This window comes from Vulpes lagopus, chromosome 19 (assembly GCF_018345385.1).
Source record: "Vulpes lagopus strain Blue_001 chromosome 19, ASM1834538v1, whole genome shotgun sequence".
In the NCBI taxonomy this organism is placed as follows: domain Eukaryota; kingdom Metazoa; phylum Chordata; class Mammalia; order Carnivora; family Canidae; genus Vulpes; species Vulpes lagopus.
The window spans coordinates 34,104,667-34,124,997 of NC_054842.1; the positions used below are offsets into that span (position 1 = coordinate 34,104,667).

At 39.3% G+C, this 20,331-nt stretch overlaps 1 protein-coding gene across 2 annotated transcripts in view; it reads left to right on the forward strand.

Annotated features, from left to right (window-relative positions):
- The first annotated feature begins 5,351 nt into the window (after window positions 1–5,351).
- The window catches only part of IL20RB (interleukin 20 receptor subunit beta), a 37,398-nt gene continuing 22,418 nt past the window's right edge, over window positions 5,352–20,331 (forward strand). For both annotated transcript variants that reach the window (XM_041734306.1, XM_041734307.1), the window contains exon 1: window positions 5,352–5,559. In XM_041734306.1, the coding sequence (XP_041590240.1) occupies window positions 5,445–5,559 (115 nt within the window). In that variant the 5' untranslated portion in view covers window positions 5,352–5,444. The remainder of the gene's footprint in view (window positions 5,560–20,331) is intronic.

Sequence of the window (20,331 nt, forward strand, 5' to 3'; positions counted from 1 at the left end):
AGGGAAAGAGGAAAGAAGAGAAAGAAACTGAGACTGGATTACAACTGTCAGCTGTGCTAAAAACATTGGACATAGATATTTAGGAATCTTGGTAAAGGAAAGGGAAGTCATCTAAGTAGGGCAAGGAGTGGTTATTGGAATAGAGTAATTGACCATGTAGTCCATGCAGGGCACCAGGACCTATCCTGCACTTGCATAACCCTAAGAGTGGTGGCCTCAAATTTTGTGCCCTACTGTCTGCTCCCCTTGCTTCATTCTAGTGTCAGTCTTACAGAGCTCAGTCTTTTTGACCATCAACCTCCTTATCCCTCCCCACTGCCTCTTTACCTTTATCCACAAAAACCTTTTCTCTCTTTGCTTTTTCTTGCAAAATTAAATATCAAATACTTATATGGCAGATAGTGTAATATGAAAAAAAAAAACCTCCTATTTTAGACTGTACTTGCTTATAATAGGAAATAGACTCATTCTCCTAGCAGTTCATCTTCAGATATAGATGATCCTTCAACTCTGGAAAGCGGTAGAAATTGACCTGAGAAGTGCAGGAGACAAATTAGGGGATAGTTTGGTTTGGGCACGTTGCATGGACAAGAGGCTACAAAGATATACCTCAAAGCCAGAAGACGAAGGCAAGATCAAAGTGGGGATGTCTAGGCAAGGGTAGGAGGTGGAAGGTGAGGCACAGCCCTCCAGAAGTATTCACCCAATGGCAGGCACAAGTGGAGGTGAATGGTAAGAATTCCTGGAGTCATGAAGCAGTCCTGACAGGAACTGTCATTCAAAAGCTGTGGCAGGCAGATAATATTACCCCTTCAGTGTCCCTTGAGATGTGCTGAGCCCAAGAGAGAGACTCTCCTTAGGAGACAGGAATTCATGCCCAAGTACAACTAACTATCTTAAGACCCAAGTTCTGCTAACAACTCTCCTTCTCCCACAGCATGAGTAAATGTTCCATCATTTTCTGTTTCCGTACCATTTCCTTTCTATCCTTAGTGTGTATTCCCTTCAACTTTTTGGTCCTTGGGCCTGGCTCATGCCACTCACCCAGTTGAATCCTAAACTGAATGCATCTCTCCTACCCAAATCTAAATTGATAGATCCTTAGTATTCCATACTGAGATTGGTCAATTCTCTAAAACCTTTGCTAATCTCCAAGATCACTCACCTCACTCTGCTCTTCAGACACTCGAGGCAATAAGGTAAGTGAAAAGGACTTGGAGTTAGGTAAACTTCAGGTGGAATTCCAGTTTCCATCCCTGACTAGCTCTGTGATCTACAGTAATAAATTTTCCTGAGCCCTATGTCCTCATCTGAAAAGTTGGAAATCAAATCTTACCTTGTAAGTCTGTTATACAATATATGGAAATCTTTATAATTATGGAAAGCCTTTAGGGACAATTCCTGGCATGTAGTAGATAGCCAGTACACTTTGACTTATATTGTTAACTTTTAACATGTGGAAATTGTGGGCAGAGTGGACTTAGGATAGAGGAATTAGGAAGCCAGGACTGGGAGAACAAAGGTAAAAGTGGGGACAGGTATTGAGTCTAGTATGTATGAAACACTCCCAAGCTGAGGTGCGTCCAGACCCAAAGGCAAAGGAGGCCAGGATCGGACGCTAGGGGAGCAGTGAGATGGTACAAGCAGCTGGTGACCAGAGGTCAGGGCATAGACGTGGCCACACTCAGTGCTGGGATCAAGGAGAGCATGCAGCAAGTGTTCTTGACCATGATGTAGTAAAAAATCTATATAACTAATACAACTAGTAAGTGGCAGAGCCCAGATGCCAGCCCAGGCAGTCTCCAGAGCCCGTTCTTTTAACTACCCTCTAATAGATATCTTCAACTAGAAGCCTTTCTTTGCTGATCCAGGGGCCAAACCATAAGATGGGGAGCCTGCGAAAGAGCAGCCAAAGTGAGTAATCCCCCAATGTATTGGGGTACTTGGATGGCACAGCAGTTTAAGCCTTTGCTTTAATCAGAGTCCTGGATCAAACCCTCTATCAGGCTCCCTGCTCAGCAGGGAATCTGTTTCTCCCTCACCCTCTGCTGCTCCCCCTCTTTGTGCTTTCTCTGTGTGTGTGTGTCGGATAAATAAAATCTTTAAAAAAAATTATTTTTAAGTGATCTCTACACCCAGTGTGGGGCTTGAACCCACAACCTCAAGATCAAGAGTTGCATCCTCCACTGACTGAGCCAGCCAAGTGCCCCTGTATTTATTGTTAACATTATTAATATAACAAATGGTCAATATAGCATTTGTGAAGACTGCTGTGTTCCTGGCCCTGGGCTAATTGTGCTTTGCCTGTATTCTTTAATCCCACAACTATTACGTAAGACATTATCTATTTTGTAAACGAAAAAATGAAGCTCACGGAGTTGCTTGCTTCCCATTCATATCAAAGGAGTACTATTTTTTCCATCCAATCCTCCACTTACAATATCTACTGATTCAAGCTCTCCACTAACTCCTTTTACTGAGATTACTAATGGCTTTCGAGATGCTAAATCCAAGGGACATTTTTCAATAATCAACTCAATGACTCTTCCACACTCCTCCTTGGTGAGTTATCCATCCTTCAGCATTTCCAGGACCACAGTTTGTTTCAGGGTCATCTTTCTGACCTATTTTTTTCTCCCTCTATCTCTTATTTTTCTGGTGCTGGTCCTTATATGTAGGTCTTCTCCAGGTGCACGTCCACATGTCTCTTTAATGTACATACTCTTCCTTGAATGTTCTCACCCACTTCCTGGTCTCTGCTACTACTGGAATGCTGAAGGTAGGGGAAATGGTGTCATAATTTGACATCCATAGATTTGAGACGAAGATACGTATTAGAAACATACTAGAGACAGCTGCTGCCCACATAACCATCTCAAATTGAAGTGTATCAAGGTGAACACACGCAACCTTTTTCCATACCACCCCCAACCCTGCCTAGCCTGACCCCACCTCTCCCTCCTCCTTTCCATTATTTTGATTGAGGCACTACAGTCCACCCAGTTACTCAAACCAAGAACCTGAAAGTCATGTTTTCCTCTTCCTCCACCCTCCTAATCCACTCTAAGTGCTGTGGGTTCTGCCTCCTTCATCTTTTGAATTCAGTCACTTCTCTCTACCGACCTGGGAAAACCTCATGGAAGCCAGCAATATCTCTTACCTCACTTACCAATAGTTTATTCCTTACCCTCCTGCCTCCAGTTTAGCTCTTTCCACTGTTTTCTCCATTCGAATCATAAACTTTTGAAAGCACCAATGCAGGGAATAATATCAGATTTGAGCTTTTAACCCCTCCTTTGACCTTCATTGCTCTCAGGATAAAGTCTAACGTCCTCAGCTAAGTATTCCAAGCTATCTGGAATCCTGGTTCTGTCTGCCTTAGAGCTTCATTTCTTGCCACTCAACCTTGCTCTCCAGTTGAATAAAATTTCTTGTGATTTCCTAAGTACACCATGCCTGGCTAATTTTTTTCAGCATTTAACAGCTTAAAAGTCACCTCTTCCAGGGAGCCTTCCCTAATCCCTGAGGCTAGGTTAGATATTTCTCCTTAATGCTCCTATATTCCCTTGTGGATCTTTCTGTCACTTTATCCTCAGTATTGATTTATGATTATTCCCATACCTAACTTCTCCACTAGTTGAGAAGTTCTTGGTTTAGGGCAGGAGCTATTGAATTCCCAGATTCTAGTATACAGTAGGCCCTTAGTGAATGAATGAATGAATGAATGAATGAATGAATGATTACTTTTTCCAAGGTTATAATGCAAATAATTTCTGAAACTAAAGCCAAAATCTGTGGCCCCCTAAAACCCATGTTCTCCCATTCATGCATTCCACTAATGCTTACACCAAACAGTGCAAAAAGATATATAGCACCCAAAAGAATTGAAAGCAAGGTCTCAAGATGTTTTTACACCTATATTCATAGCAGCATTATTTATATTAGCTAAAAAGTGGAAGCAACTCAAATGTTCATTGATAGATGAATGAATGGATAAGCAAAATGTGGTATGTACATACAATGGAATATTATTTAGCTTTAGAAAAGAAGGAAATTCTGCAATATGCTACAGCATGGTGAACCTTGAGGACATTATGCTAAGTGAAATAAATCAGTCACAGAAAGCCAAGTAATTGCATGATTCCATTGATATAAGTGTAGTAATATAAGATATTCAGTGTAGTCAAAAGCATAAAGGCATAAAGTATAATGGTGGTTACCAGGAGCTATGGGGAGGAGACAATGGGGGGAATTGTTTAATTGGTATGGAGTTCCAGTTTTACAAGATGAAAAGATTTATAGGGATGGATGGTGGTGATGGTTGCACAACAATTTAAATGTATTAATACCACTGAACTGTACATTTTAAAAAGGTTAAGAAGGAAGTCAGTCATAAAGACAAATACCTTATGATTTCACTCTTATGTGGAATTTAAGAAACAAAACAGATGAACATAGGGTAAGGGAAAGAGAAATAAAATAAGATGAAAACAGAGAGGGAAGCAAACCATAAGAGACTTTTAACTCTAGTAAACAAACTAAGGTTTACTGGAGAGAAGATGAGTGGGGGGATGTGGTAACTGGGTGATGGGTATTAGGGAGGGCACTTGAAGTAATGAGCCCTGAGTGTCATATGCAACTGATGAATCACTAAATTCTATTTCTGAAATCAATAATACAGTGTATGTTCATTAAATTGAATTTAAATGTAAAAATAATTTTAAATGGTTAAGAAGATAAATTTTATGTGTATTTTACCAAAATAAAAAAATTTCAAAAAAGCCCCTAAACAAAGATATATTTCAAGGAGTCTTGGTCCCAATTTTCCTCCTCCATCTTCCCAATTCTCACTCTCTCTGCCCCAACATAACCAATTTTGTTAGTTTCTATATCTCCTTCCAGGTTTTCTTTTTTGGAAATATAAGCAAATATAAAGCTAAATTCTTCACCTTCTGACTTTTTGAAAGATATTAAATTTTTTTTTTAACTTCTTTACTTTTTCTGGAGTATGTACCAAAAGGAGCTAGTAAGTACCCAGCTTGAATGAACTCACAAGATGGAGACTTAGAAGAGGATAGGTAAAATTTGAGAAGGTAAAATCTTGCTTGCTCACCACCAGTGAGGCCTCTAGGGACATCCAGGGTCCCACCCACAGAGCAGAGCCTGTGGTCAAATATCTCTCCTAGGAAGATTCTCAAGCTCCTCAGAGTTAGTTACCTTTTCTCTGGAACTCTCCTATGCCACTCCCTCTGATGCAATATCTGGGTTTGGACAGAAAGGAGGGAGCTGCACAGCCCGCCCCTTCTGAGCTGTCTGGGCTGGCTTTGTCTTTCTCAAACAATTCAGTCTCAGTCTTCACGGCAACTCAGACCCCAGCTCCAGCATCTGCATTCTGAAGTAAGAATGGCTGATATGGACAGAATGCGTCATTCTGGAGGGAAACAATGTTCCAGGTTGAGCTGAGTCGCCAAACACAGACCCTCTCTGTGGTTCTAGAAGAAATCTTGACAAGTCCTATCATGTGGTTTTTCTACGCCTTGATTCCATGTTTACTCATAGGTAAGTATGGATTAGAGTATAGCCAATAGCTTGGATTCAAACATAGGTTAAGAAGGTGAAAAATACTTTAGCAGAGTTTGGAGTTGCAATAGATGCGTAGAACATCTTATGTCTGTTTTTAAAAAGGTTTCTCACCTCCTAAACCTTCATCCCCACGTCACAAAGCAAGCCTGCATTCTGTTTGGAAATCTCTTTCCTAATGATCACAGAACAATCTGGAAAGATAAAATATCAAAACAAATAGTCTAAAGGTTAGCAGAGCTCCATGCATTTTATTATTTTTCTCATCTGATTTTAAAAGGCACCACATGGTTATCTCAGGCATTCTGTGTGTGCCTCCGAGATGTTAACTGTAGATGTTAACTGTAAAATAAAGATTCTGAGAAAATATACATGAATAAAAAAGCTTAATTTGCAACCTTAATATTGGGTATAAGACTTATTAAAATGGCTTTCTCCTGGTCACTGCAGAAAAAGAAGCAGTTAGGTACTCCATAGCATTTTTGAAAGTGTGGTTTGGGGCATTTTCCCTATCAGTAAGATTACATAATTTTCTCTGCTTCACTCCTGGCTGCTTGTACCTACATGCTTTGTTGTTCCAAAATTGAAGCTTCCTTAGTTTTGATGTTTCTTCATGCCAAACACCTTTAAGAGAAATTTCTAATTTTAATGCTCCAAAATACTGACACTTTGCAGTGTTGGTGGGAACCTTGAGTTCTTTCTTTTTCTTTTCTTTTCTTTTCTTTCTTTCTTCCTTTTCTTTCTTTCTTTCTTTCTTTCTTTCTTTCTTTCTTTCTTCTTTCTTTCTTCCTCTTTCCTCTTCTTTCTTTCTTTCTTTCTTTCTTTCTTTCTTTCTTTCTTTCATTCCACTGAGAACTAATTGTTTTAGTTTAAGTCAGGCAACAAATTAGTCTAAAGTGATTTGCAAATGTTTAGAATTGGCTTTAACATAAAATTCATGGTGTCTTTTCCTAGCTGAAAAACCTTTGCAGCTCCCAAATGCTTACTTAGCACATGGTGTTCAAGTCTGCTGTTTGTTTCATGACCCAGCATATTCAGGTCTCAACTCTATTTCTCACTGTTCTTTGACAACAAAGACAAACCACAGGTAGCTGCTGTCTTCACAATTGGCTTGTAATGCCCTCATTTCCTCCTCCCAGCTTTTATGATTGTTATTTCCCACCAGAAGCACCATCTCCAGTTCCTTTCCCCATCTCAAGCCTATGCTCCCATCATCATTCCCTTCTTCAGATTTCTCCCCAGCCTTCTCTCTCCTTTCACCCTTGACCTCACATACTCTGCTTAAGTGGATTGCTTCTATTTCCTACACTGCTCTGAGGGATGGGCCTAGACATCTTTTCTGGTGTCCTCACAGCTCCCAGCATAGGCTAATCATGTTAGTTATTTGGTTAGTTAACTGAGTGATTAGTTGATGGAACAAGTTGCCAGAAAAACATGCCCCCATTAAGCCAGAGGGAGAAGATGGGGAGGCCAATTGAGAAGGGAAATGCTCAGCACTTTTTTCCTAGATTCTTTTCCCTTTATTGAAGTATAATCGACATATAGCATTATATAACTTTCAGGTATACACCATAACGATTTGGTATTTATATATATTGCAAAATGACAACCATAATAAATGTAGTTAACGTCCATCACCATACATAGTTAAGTAACTGAATCAATGTGAGTTGGCTCCTTGATGAGACAGAAACTGTATACCACGTTAATTTGTTGCACAAAGAAAACTTTTATTTGCAGCAAATGAGGAGGTCACAGAGAATGGCTTCCAAAGTGGTAACTCCCTGAGGGTGGATAGGTTCCTTTTATTTAGAGTTAGGATGAATATTTTAGATAGGGAAGCTCTGTTATAGTATGTAGAGGTGGGCATAGGGTCACATATATATGCCTTAAGGCAGCATGCCTAGGCACACATTGTATGTTATGTAAATGAGGCTTGTGCTCCTCCTTAGGAGGAGATTTTAGTATTATAATGAGGTAAAGGTAATTGCCCGTCATTCCAGAAGTCACTCAATGGTCCGTCTGTGCAAGCACTAGCCTGGCATTTATTTCATTTTTTTTAAAGATTTTTATTTATTTATTCATGAGAGACACAGAGAGAGAGAGAGAGAGAGAGAGAGAGAGAGATATCTCGAGAGGCAGAGACCCAGGCAGAGGGAGAAGCAGGCTCCATGCAGGGAGCCCGACGTGGGACTCAATCCCAGGTCTCCAGGCTCAGGCCCTGGGCCGAAGGTGGCACTAAACCCCTGAGCCACCTGGACTGCCCCTAGCTAGCCTGGCATTTAGTTCAAATTGTCTGGGTGGTCTGGGGCAATGGGAGGTGTTGTCAGGGCGGTCACCATGATCTGGGAATAATTTTGGTTTTCGTTTGCCTGAATTAAGAGGTAAGCCAGAAAAAAAAAAAAAAAGAGGTAAGCCAGAAAGAGAGCTTAAGGAAAAATATAAGACAAAGGTTAGTGAGCATAAGCATATGGGCAGTAAATGTCAGGTATTGGAATCTAGCTGATGAGAGTTACACATTTTTTTCTTGTGATGACTTTTAAATATGCAATACAGTGTTATTAACTATAGTCACCATGCTATACATTACATTCCCCAGGACTTACCTATCACACTTAAAACTGGAAATGTGTACCTTTTGACTCCTTTCACCCATTTTTAAATTCAGTATTTTCTTCAGTTAGGCAGTCCAATCTTTCAAGCCTTTCCTGAAAACTAGTTTCAAAAGACCTGGAAGTGAGTGTATTCTTCTGCCACCTATAAACATACAGAAAAAAACAAAAACAGACCAGTAGTGGAAACAACAAGGATGTCAGAGCCAGAGAGTCCTGTGTGGGTTTTGACTCCATCACTTGCTAGCTCATTGACTATATCATATAACTTCATTTTCCTCATCAGTAAAATGGAAAAAAAAAAAAAAGCCTCCTTGAGATTGGGAGGTGTTTTAATTAAATGAGATGATGCAAACAAAACCATTCTGAAAACATCACTGTGTGCCACCCCCTATGTTAATTATTATTATCTGTATGTTACATAAACAGATAGTGTTGTCAGAAAATCATTGTTTTAGCTGAGGTTGCTTTTATGCAAGTTTGACCACTTCCTCTGGATGGTGTAGGTAATTGCAATTAATTCTGCAAATTCTAAACGAACTTCTATTAGTTACTTGAGATCTCTGGATAGATGGGTAGAAGTTATTGCTCACTTTTATAGAATTCATTTGCCTTGCCCTGTCCCTTCCAAATAATAGTGTGTGATTCACGAAACTGATCATACTACTACTACTACTACTACTACTACCACCACCACCATTCCCACTGCTGCTACTACTACTACCACCACCACCACTACTACTACCAACAGCAACAATGACAATAACAGCAACAACAATCACGGCGGCCATTTCTGAGCTCACACTGCTCTAAATTAGCAAAAATGTTCTCTTGACTTCTTACATCAATCCTGCAAAGTAGTGGTATTATCCTCATTTTATACATACCATGAAACAGAGATTCAGAGAAGTTCAGTAATTTGCCCAAGTATATACATCTAGTAAGTGAGAAAATTGGGATTTGATTCTGGTTTGGCTGGTTCCAGAGTCTATGCCCTCTGTACCTCTCTGCAGAAGAAGCTGAGACACTGAAGCCTAGGAAAAGGGAAGACAGATGAAGTAAAGGGAATAAAGAAGATGGTGCTACCTTTTCTGAGCATTTGCTTGCTATAAGGGCTGTTGGAAAAGTCGCAGAAAGGGACCCAAATGAGGGGAGCTGACAGTAGACCCAGAGAGAGGAAGCCAGCAAGGCATCATTCTAGGGAGGAAATACGAGGATTTCTGTCTGGAAATTTTGCCCAAGGGCTTTGGGGTGGGCAGCCTTTTCTTAGCAGCAAAAAGATCTGATGTAAGATAGGGGATTAGGAAAAAGGAAATCAAGCTGAGGCTAATTTCACTAAGGGAGCCAAGGCCTGGTTCACTTAGTTTTCATTCATTTGACATTTCTGGTATCTTCCATGTATTAGGTTCTGGGCTAGATGCTGATTATAGAAGAACAAATTGGAGTCCCTTGTCTTCAGAGAACATAAGAGCCTTCCGGGAAATACATTTAAGTCTTTGGCATTTGGGAATTTATAGTTTCAACTATTCTTTGGCAATGAGAGGGAAGGTCTGCATTAGTGGTACTCAGTCTCAAATCACATTGCAATCACCTGGGAAGCTCTTAAAGCTATAAATACCTGGATTTCATGGCCTGAGATTCTGATTTAATTAATCTAGGGTGTTTCCTGGACACTGGAATTTTTCAAAACTCCCTAGCGGGGCTCCAGAAGTTGTGTATTCCAGAACTGGGCAGAGTAATTATACAAGTCTAAAGCATTTGTGTAAGTAAGAAAGTACTCAAAGAAGGATGGAGTCCTAAATGAAATGAGTATCCTGGATTGGATCCTGGATTGGAAAAAAGAACATTGATGGGAAAACAGACAAAATTCAAATAAGTGTAGAGTTTAGTTAATGGTAACATACCAATGTTGGTTTCTTAGTTTTGACAAATACAAACACAAATAATGTATGATGTTAGTATTAGAGGAAGCTGGGTGAAGGATATGTAGAAACTTGTCTGCAGTTTATTCGTAAATCTAAAATTATTACAAAAATAAAAATAACATGAAAAAAGAGAGTGAGAAGTGGGAGTAAGTAAAAAAGGAGACAAGAACCAATCTGAAGGAGCTCCCAATGGCCAGAGTTGGAATAATTTAAGTAACAAAGTAGCAATAGGTTAAAATAAATATTCATGACTCCATACTAATATAAATAGTTAAATGAATGAATGAATGAATGGTGGAGAAGGAACAGCTCTTCCTTGCAGAATTCCAATTAATAAACTGAAAATCACTGTTAATTAGAATATCACAGCAATAATTGTTGCAAATAATAGCAACTAGTAAGTGCTAAAATTAATGGATGAAAGTTTGAGAAGCAGAATATTCACATGGTGTCAAAGTATGTCCTAGGTTATTTATTAATTACAGAGAGGAGGAGCACCTGGTGGCTCAGTTGGTTGAGTGTCTGCCTTCAGCTCAGGTCATGATCCTGGGGTCCTGGGATCAAACCCTTTGGTGGGGTCCCTGCTCAGTGGGCTCCCTGTTCAGTGGGGAGCCTGCTTCTCCTTCATTTTCTGCCCCTCTCCCAGCTTGTGCTTGCTTACTTTTGCTGTCTCTCAAAAATAAATAAAAAATCTTTTAAAAAAGATTATAAAGGGGAAAATGGTACCTTTATAGTAAAGACCACAGAAACGGTTCATTACATCACAGCTCCCATGGAGTTAGTCCAGTCACAGATATGCATGAGATTCTATTCATTGGATCAGAATCAAAATGATACTTTGATCCACTTGAGCCATTAAGTGCTACCTATTATATAATATGCCCAGGCCTGCAGAATGAAGCAGACCCTTTTTATTGTGAATAATAATGAGGACATATTTTTCTTTATATTGTTTTATTTCTTTGCATTGAGTGTGAGGAAGATAAATGGCTTAGTAAAAGTAATAAAATCAGTACAATCACTAAAAAAAAAAAAAAAAAAAAAAAAAAAATTAACCCTTAACCAAGTGACCAAGTTTAACATCACTGGAAATAAGACACTAACATCATGTACTCCCTGTGAATACATGCCAAAAATGTATTGCCCCAGTGAAATTATGGGAAAACATCAGATAAACTCAAACTGAGGAATATTATACAAAATAACTGGCTAGTACTCTTAAAAAAAGATAAGATCGTAAAGACAGAACAGATTGAAAGAGACTAGATATGGTAACTAAATGTGGGATCCTGGGTTAGTACCTGGGAAAAAAGAAAGGATATGGGGGAAAAATTGGCCACATTTCAATAAAGGCCAAAGCTTCATTAATGATATTGTACCAATGTTAATATCTTAATTTTCATAGTTATACTATGATTATGTACATATGGAAGGCTAAAGTAGAGGGCTATGGGAGCTCTCTGTACTATTTTTACAACTCCAAGTCTGAAGTTATTTTTTTAAAGATTTTATTCATTTATTCACGAGAGACACAGAGACAGAGACCTAGGCAGAGGGAGAAGCAGGCTCCCTGCAGGGAGCCTGATGCAAGACTCAATCCCAGGACCCTCGGATCATGCTCTGAGCAGAAGGCAGACACTCAACCACTGAGCCACCCAGTCATCCTGAAATTATTCTTTTTTGAGATTTATTTATGAGAGAGAGAACACACATGAGTGAGTGGGGGGAGGGGCAGAGGGAAAGAATCTTTAAGCAGACTCCTCCGCTGAGCAGGGAGCCCATTATGAGGCTCCATGCCACTACACAGAGATCATGACCCGAGTTGAAATCAAGAGCCAGATGCCCAACCAACTGAGCCACCTAGGTGCCCCTAAATCTGAAATTATTTTAAAATTAATCCTAACAGGGGCACCTGGGTGGCTCAGTCTATTAAGCAACCGACTCTTAATTTTACCTCTGGTCATGATCTTGGGGTCCTGGGATTGAGCCACTCATGGAGCTCCACACTCAGTGTGGGGTCTTCTTGAGATTTTCTCTCTGCCTCTGTCCCTCACCCTGCTTACTCTCTCTCAAAATAAATAAATAAAGGCTTTAAAAAAATAAAATTTAACAAACAAACAAAACCATTTCCTTAGTGATTGTAATGGGCAGCCAAGATTAAGAATGACCCCTAGACCCATGTTTCTCAAACTTTAATGTGCAGGTGAATTACCTGAGGATCTTGTTAAATGCAGATTCTGGTTCAGTAAGACATTGGTTGCCGCCTGTATTTCTTTTCTTTTCTCTTTAAGATTTATTTAATTGAGAGGATGAGAGGGGCAGAGGGAAAGGGAGAGAAGCAGACTCCCCGCTGAGCATGGAGCTCGACTTGGGGCTGGGCACAGGGCTTGATCTCACAACCCTGAGATCATGACCTTAGCTGAAACTAAGAGTGAGGTTGGTTTATGCACTGTGCCACCCAGGCAACCTGAGACTTTGCATTTCTTATAAGTCTTTGTGTAATGTGATGCTGCTGATCCAAAGATGATCCACAGTGATAGAAGATCCAAAGTGATAGATGAAGTAATTTATCACTTTCCTGAGGCATGAATTTATTTACATACCTTTTGAAGCTGGGATATAGGCACTGGTTACTCAAGCAGCAAGTGATGCCAGCAGCCTGCTTAGCCATGTCCTAGCTCAGCATTGGTCTTTTCTTCTTCTTGTCACATACAAAGTAATTCTCTTACAATAATTGACTAAATTTGAGGGAGGAATTTTAGAGCATAGTATCAGTTTATTATGCCTATATCCTTTATAGGGCAAGCCCCATGATGTAGGCAAAAAAAAAAAAGGTCCTCCAAAGATATACACGTTCTAATTACTGGAACCTGTGATATGTTACCTTCAATGGAAAAAGGAACTTTATTGAGAAAGAGAGCACAAGCTGTGGTGGGTTGAGGAGGATGGCGGTGGTGGTGCATAGAGGGTAAGGGAAAAGGAGGACCCGCTGAACAGGGAGCCTGATGTGGGTCTCGATCCCAGGACCCTGAGATCGTGACCTGAGCTGAAGGCAGATGCCTAACCCATTGAGTCACCCAGGCAACACTGGAAAAAAGGAATTTAAAGATGTGATTAATATTATGTGTGGGACCTTGAGATTGGGAGATGATCCTGGATTTTTAGGATAGGCCCAATACAAGATTCCTTAAAAACTGAGAATCTTTTCTGGATTCAATGAGAGAGAGAGATGGGAAGACAGAAGAGAAGGCAGGAGAAATTTGAAGCATGAAAGGGACTTAATTAACCATTGTTGATTTTGAAGATGGAGAAAGGGAGCCTTGAGCAGAATGTAGGCAGCCTCTAGAAGCTGGAATGGCAAAGAAACAGATTCTCCACTGAAGCTTCTAGAACAAATGCAGTCCTGCCAACTCACAGGCCCCTGGAGACTTCTTTTTTTTTTTTTTTTTTTTTTTCCCCTGGAGACTTCTGATCTACAGAACTGCAATATAATAAATCTGTGTTGTTTTACAAGATGCTAAATTTGTAGTAATTTGTTACAAAAGCAATAGAACACTTAATAGGCTGAGAGAGAGAGAGAGAGAGAGAGAGAGGGATCAGCATTGTGAATGAAGCTCTGTGCAAAATATGTTGCTTAGTTTTGCCCATTCTGAATCTTAATAGTCAGGTCATGGTCACCAGGCTCAAGACTCTATTGGAAACATCACCAAAGAGGCTCCACCCAGTGGTCTTTCTTAAGATACTTGAGTGAGACTGCTAGAATGAGAACAATAAATTTTCTATAGAAATAAAAGCATAAATATTTACAAGGAATCAAAAGATGATACAGGGAGTTTCAGCATCTCTCCCCAACTATGGTGAGAACCCTCATCCAACATGGCTGAAGATACAATTCTTTCAGATTTTGCACCCTCCTCACTGTGGCTAATCTGTCACACACCTGTCCACACCTCAAATTTACTCGCCTCTGGCCCCTTGACTATACAGTTGAGCATTAAACAACACACCAGTCCCAATGCAGTAGAAAACCCAGTAAAACTTTTCATTTTTTTAGATTTTGTTTAAAAACACTTTATTTATTTTAGAAAGAGAGCATGAGAGGGGGTAGAAGCAGAGATGAGAGAAGCAGACTCCCTGCTGAGCGTGAAGCCCAACTCAGGGCTTGATCTCACCACCCTGAGATCATGATCTAAGCCCAAATCAGGAGTCTAATGCTTAACCAATGAGCCACCCACGCGCCCCAGCCCCCATATAACTTTTGACTTCTCCAAAATTTAATTACTAATAGGCTACTATTGACCAGAAGTCTTTTTTTTTTTTTTTTTAAGATTTATTTATTTATAATAGACACACACAGAGAGAGAAAGAGGCAAAGGAAGGAGAAGCAGGCTCCTTGCCGGGGCCCAACGTGGGCTCAATCCCAGAACTCCAGGATTGCGCCCTGGGCCAAAGACAGGTGCCAAACCGCTGAGCCACCCAGGGATCCCCTATTGACCAGAAGTCTTACCAAACATTATCATTAACATAATTTGTATGCTATATATATTATACTCTATTATTTTAATAAAGTAAGCTACAGAAAAGAAAATGTTAAGAAAATCAAATGGAAGGCCACCTGGGTGGCTCAGTGGTTGAGCATCTGCCTTTGGCTTAGGTCGTGATCCTGCGGTTCTGGGATTGAGTCCTGCATCAGGCTCCCCATGGGGAGTCTGCTTCTTCCTTTGCCTCTCTCTCTGCCTCTCTCTCTGTGTCTCTCATGAATAAATAAATAAATAAATAAATAAATAAATAAATAAATATCTTAAAAAACAAAAGAAAATCATAAGGAAGAGATAACACATTTATAGTACTGTATTTATAAAAAAAAAAAAAAAGATCTGTGGGTAAGTGGATCTGCAGAGTTCAACCCCTTGTTCAAGGATCAGTTGTATTCTTCGTTTTTGCATTTGCCAATTTACATCAGGTAGAGTCTTTATTAACTGGTTTCTTCAGAGACTTCAATACACATTGCTCCTGGCTGATTGATGACACTTCTTGTTAATGAGAATGCTGTGTGGATAACAAAGTTTTGTGTTTTTTTTTTTCTCTCTTTGTCTTCTCAAGTCCAGAGTCAGCATTCTGTAACAGTGGGACAGGATTTTTTTAGCCCTTTGACAGTAGAAAGAGTCACTACCAGCTTGAGTTCCCATTTCATAGAGTCATTTCCTATATCCTATTTCGTGTCCTAGCAGAAAACAAATCCTTCCTCATGCAGTGCCATGATACTTCCTAGGTAACTCTTTTAAATGGCATCAGTAGTTCATGGGCATTATTGTTTTTCCATCTCATACCCAGTGTATATGTGCTACATAAACATGAGTAAAACAAAGATGAAATTTAGAATACACTATAGAAATAACAGGATATTAAGGATGTTGCCTTTAGGGCTCAGAAAAAAGCAGTAGTTTTTTCTTTTAAGATTTTATCTATTTATTTGTTTGAGAGAGAGAGAGAGAGCCCACAAGCAAGGGGGACGGGAGGAGTTGGAGAGAGGATAGGGAGAAGGGAGGAGATAGGGGGAAGGGAGAGGATGGGGTAGGAGTAGGGGCAAGCAGACTCCCCACTGAGCAGGGAGCCTGACTCTGGGCTGGATCCCTGGAATCCGGGATCAAGAGTTGAAGGCAGATGCTTAACTGATAGAGCTGCCCAGGTGCCCCAAGAAGCAGCAGTTTTCATCTTGATACAGTAATGACACTGAGTGTTTTGTGTTCATAATCAAATTAGATTTGGAAATTCACAAGTAGAAGGGATTCACACAAGTGCAAATTATTGCACTAACATAATGGAGCCACTTAAAGGTTGGGACATCTTTTGCTGTTTTCCTGCCTAGGTGCCCCCTCATGAAGAAAGATATACCCAGTAATTCAACCTCAGGGTGTGTTGCTTAAATCCTGAGTGCCCTAATCATCAAATCACCCTCCCTAAACAGGTCTCTTTCACTGATTTAATTGACTAGATCTAATTGTAGAACTTTACATTTTTCCTAGGTTCATTTTCATACTGAGTTTATCTCATCATGATCTTTAATTTATTCTATTTTTTAAAATATTTTATTTATTTATTAATGAGAGACACAGAGAGAGGCAGAGACACAGGCAGAGGGAGAAGTCGGCTCCATGCAGGAAGCCCAGTGCGGTACTCGATCTCAGGACTCGGGATCACTCCCTGGGCCAAAGACAGATGCTCAACGACTGAGCCACCCAGGCGTCCTCATCATGATCTTTTAAAATGTATCCCACTGGGATTCCTGGGTGGCGCAGCGGTTTGGCGCCTGCCTTTGGCCCAGGGCGCGATCCTGGAGACCCCGGATCGAGTCCCGCGTCGGGATCCCGGTGCATGGAGCCTGCTTCTCCCTCTCCCTCTGCCTGTGTCTCTGCCTCTCTCTCTCTGTGTGACTATCATAAAAATAAAATGTATCCCATCATTCAGATAATCAGAATTAATGCTATATTTTTTAGGTATGATGACATCATAGTTGTATTTTTTTTAAATTTATTTATGATAGAGAGAGAGAGAGAGAGAGAGAGAGAGAGAGAGAGAAGCAGAGACACAGGCAGAGGGAGAAGCAGGCTCCATGCACCGGGAGCCCGACGTGGGATTCCATCAGGGGTCTCCAGGATGGCGCCCTGGGCCAAAGGCAGGCGCTAAACCGCTGCGCCACCCAGGGATCCCTCATAGTTGTATTTTTTTAACTGAAAATTTGTTGAGGAAATTCTAGATTCACATGCAATTATAAGAAATAATACAGGGATCCCAGGTTCCCCTCAAGTGGCATTTTGCAGAAGGATAGCACAATATCACAACCAGAATTTTGACATCATTGATACAATCCCATCTTATTCTGATTTCTCCAGATTTACTTGTACTCATTTGTGTATGTATGTGCATGTGCACAAATGTGTGTATCTTTGTGTATTTTTACCACAGTCAAGATACTGAACTATCCCAACATCACAATGATACCTCCTATTGCCTTTTATAACTATACCTCCTTCCTCTTACTCCCTCCCTTCCCTTCTGTTTCTAACCCCTAGCAATCACTAATCTGTTCTCCATTTGCAAACTTTTATCATTTCAAAAATGTTATATAAATAGAATCATATAATATGTAACTTTTTGGGATTGACTTTTTTCAGTCAGCAAAGTTCCCTGAGATTTCCTAAATTATTTTGTGTATCATTAGTTTGTTCCTTTTTATTGCTGAATAGTATTCCATGGGTGGATATAGCATAGTTTGTTTAAGCATTTAGCTCTTTAAAAAAAAAAAATTAAATTCAATTTGCCAACATATAGTATAATGCCCAGTGCTCATCCCATCAAGTGCCCTCCTTAGTGCCTGTCACCCAGTCACCCCATCCCCCCCACCCTACTCCCCTTCTGCAATCCTTTGTTTGTTTCACGATTAGGAGTCTCTCATGGTTTGTCTTCTTTAATTTTTCCCCACTGAATTTCCCCCCCTTCCCTTATGGTCCCTTTCACTATTTCTTATATCCCACATATGAATGAAACCATATGATGATTGCTCTTTTTCTGACTGATGTATTTCACTCAGCATAATACCCTCCAGTTTCATCCACATCGAGGCAAATGTTAGGTATTTGTCCTTTCTGATTGCTGAGTAATACTCCATTGTGTATATATATATATATATATATATATATATATATATATATATATCTCACATCTTCTTTATCCATTCATTTGTTGAAGGACGTCATGGCTCCTTCAACAATTTGGTTATTGTGGACTTTGCTGCTATGAATATTGGGGTGCAGGTGTTCTAATGTTTCACTACATCAGTATCTTTGGGGGTAAATACCCAGTAGTGCAATCGCTGGGTCATAAGGTAGCTCTATTTTTAACTTCTTGAGGAACTTCTGCACTGTTTTCTAGAGTGGCTGTACCAGTTTGCATTCCCACCAACAGTGCAAGAGGGTTCTCCTTACTCCACATCGTCTCCAGTATTTGTTGTTTCTTGTCTTATTAATTTTAGCCATTCTCACTAGTGTGAGGTGGTATCCTTAACCATTTAATTCTTGAAGGACATATGGGCTGATTCCAGTTTGTCTGTGGATATTCATGTGCAGATCTTTTGTGATATAAGTTTTCATTTCTTTGGGATAAATGCCCAAGAGTGAAATTGCTGGGTTATATAGTAATTACAAGTTTAGTTTTACATGAAACTGCAAATATATTTTCTAGAGTGGCTAATACCATTTTACATTCCTGCCTGCGATGTATGAATGATTTAGTTTCTCTGCATCCTCACCAGGATTTGGTTTTGTTGTTTTTAAAGATTTTAGCCATTCTGATAGCTGTGTAGTGCTATTTTTATTGTGGTTTTAATTTGCGTTTTCCTAATAGCTAATGATGTTAAACATCTGTTCATGTACTTTTTTGCCATCTGTATGTGCTCTAGGTGAAATGTCTCTTCATGTCTTTTGCCTATTTTCTAATTCTGCTTTTATACTATTGAATTTTGAGAGTTCTTTATCGTTCTAGACATGAGTCCTTTGTGAAGATACACAGCTTGCAAATATTTTCTCCCATTCTGTAGCTTGTCTTCTCTTTTTTAAATAGGTTCTTTAGCAGAGCAAAGGGTTAATTTTGATGATGTTCAATTATAAACTTTTCTTTTTTTTTTATTAAAGATTTTATTTATTTATTCATGATAGACACACACAGAGAGGCAGAGACATAGGCAGAGGGAGAAGCAGGCTCCATGCAGGGAGCCCGACATGGGACTTGATCCCGGGACTCCAGGATCATGCCCTGGGCTGAAGGCAGACTCCAAACTGCTGAGCCACCGAGGGATCCCCTCAATTATAAACTTTTCTTTTTATGAATCTTGCTTTTGGTGTTTACTCTTTGCTTAGACCTGAAGATTTTTTAAATGTTTTTTTCTTAAAAGTCTTAGAATTTTACATTAAGTCTATGATCTACTTTGAGTGAGGAATTTAGGCTGAGATTTATTATTATTGTCTTGCAGATGTCCTACTGCTCTAGTACTGTTTGTTGAAAAGCTATCCCTTCCTCTACTGAATTGCTTTTGTACCTTAGTCAAAAATCAGTTGAACATATTTGTGTGGGTCTATTTCTGGGATCTCTATTCTGTTTCGTTAATCTGTGTCTTTTTAGTTTAGTCTTTTTAGTTTTTCCCAATTACTATAAGTCTTGAAATTGGGTAGATTTATTCCTCTCATTTTGTTATTTTTCAAAGTTGTCTTAGTTATTCTAGTTCCTTTACTTTTTCTTATATATTTTAGAAAAAACTTGTCTATATCTATAAAAAACCCTTGATGGGCTTTGATAGGAATTACATTAAATCTGTATACCAATTTGGGGAAAATTACCATTTTAATTATGTTGAATTGTCCAATGCATTAACTCAGTATGTATCTCCATTTTTTTAGATTTCCTTTGAAATCTTTTACTAGCACTGTAGAGTTTTCACCATATAAATCCTAGATGTGTTTTGCTAGGTTTATGCCTAAGAATTTTTTTTTCAGTGATTGTAAATAGTATTTTAAATTTTGGTATATAAGTGTTCATTGCTAATATGTAGAAGTACAATTTTTTTTTTTTGTTTCTCTTGTATGCTATGAACTTGCTGAACTCATTTATTAGTTTTAGGAGGTTTTTGTTTGATTTGGTTTTTTGTAGATTCAATGGGATTTTCTTTCTTTCTTTTTTAAAGATTTGAATTTTTTAAGTATTCTCTACACCCAATGTGGGGCTCAAACTCACAATCCTGAGATTGAGAGTTGCATGATCTACTGACTGAGTCAGCCAGGTGCCCCAATTTCATGTGATTTTCTGTATACCCTATCATGTCACCTGCAGACACAAGTTTCATTACTTCATCCAATCTGTAATGCCTTTTACTTCTTTTGTTTGCCTTATGGCAGTTGCTAGGACTTGCAGTACTATGTTGAATAAAAGTGGTGAGAGTGAACATCCTTGCCTTGTTCCTGGTTTTAGGGGGAAAGCATTTAGTCTTTTGTCATTAAGATACTGGCTCTAGGGTTTTTGTAAATGGTTTTTATCAAAATGAGATAACTACCTGCTGTTCTTAACTTGAAGAGAGATGTTTTCTTTTTTACGTTAAGAATGAGTGTTAGATTTTATAGGTACTTTTTCTGTGTCAGTTGATATGACTGATTTTTTTTTTCATT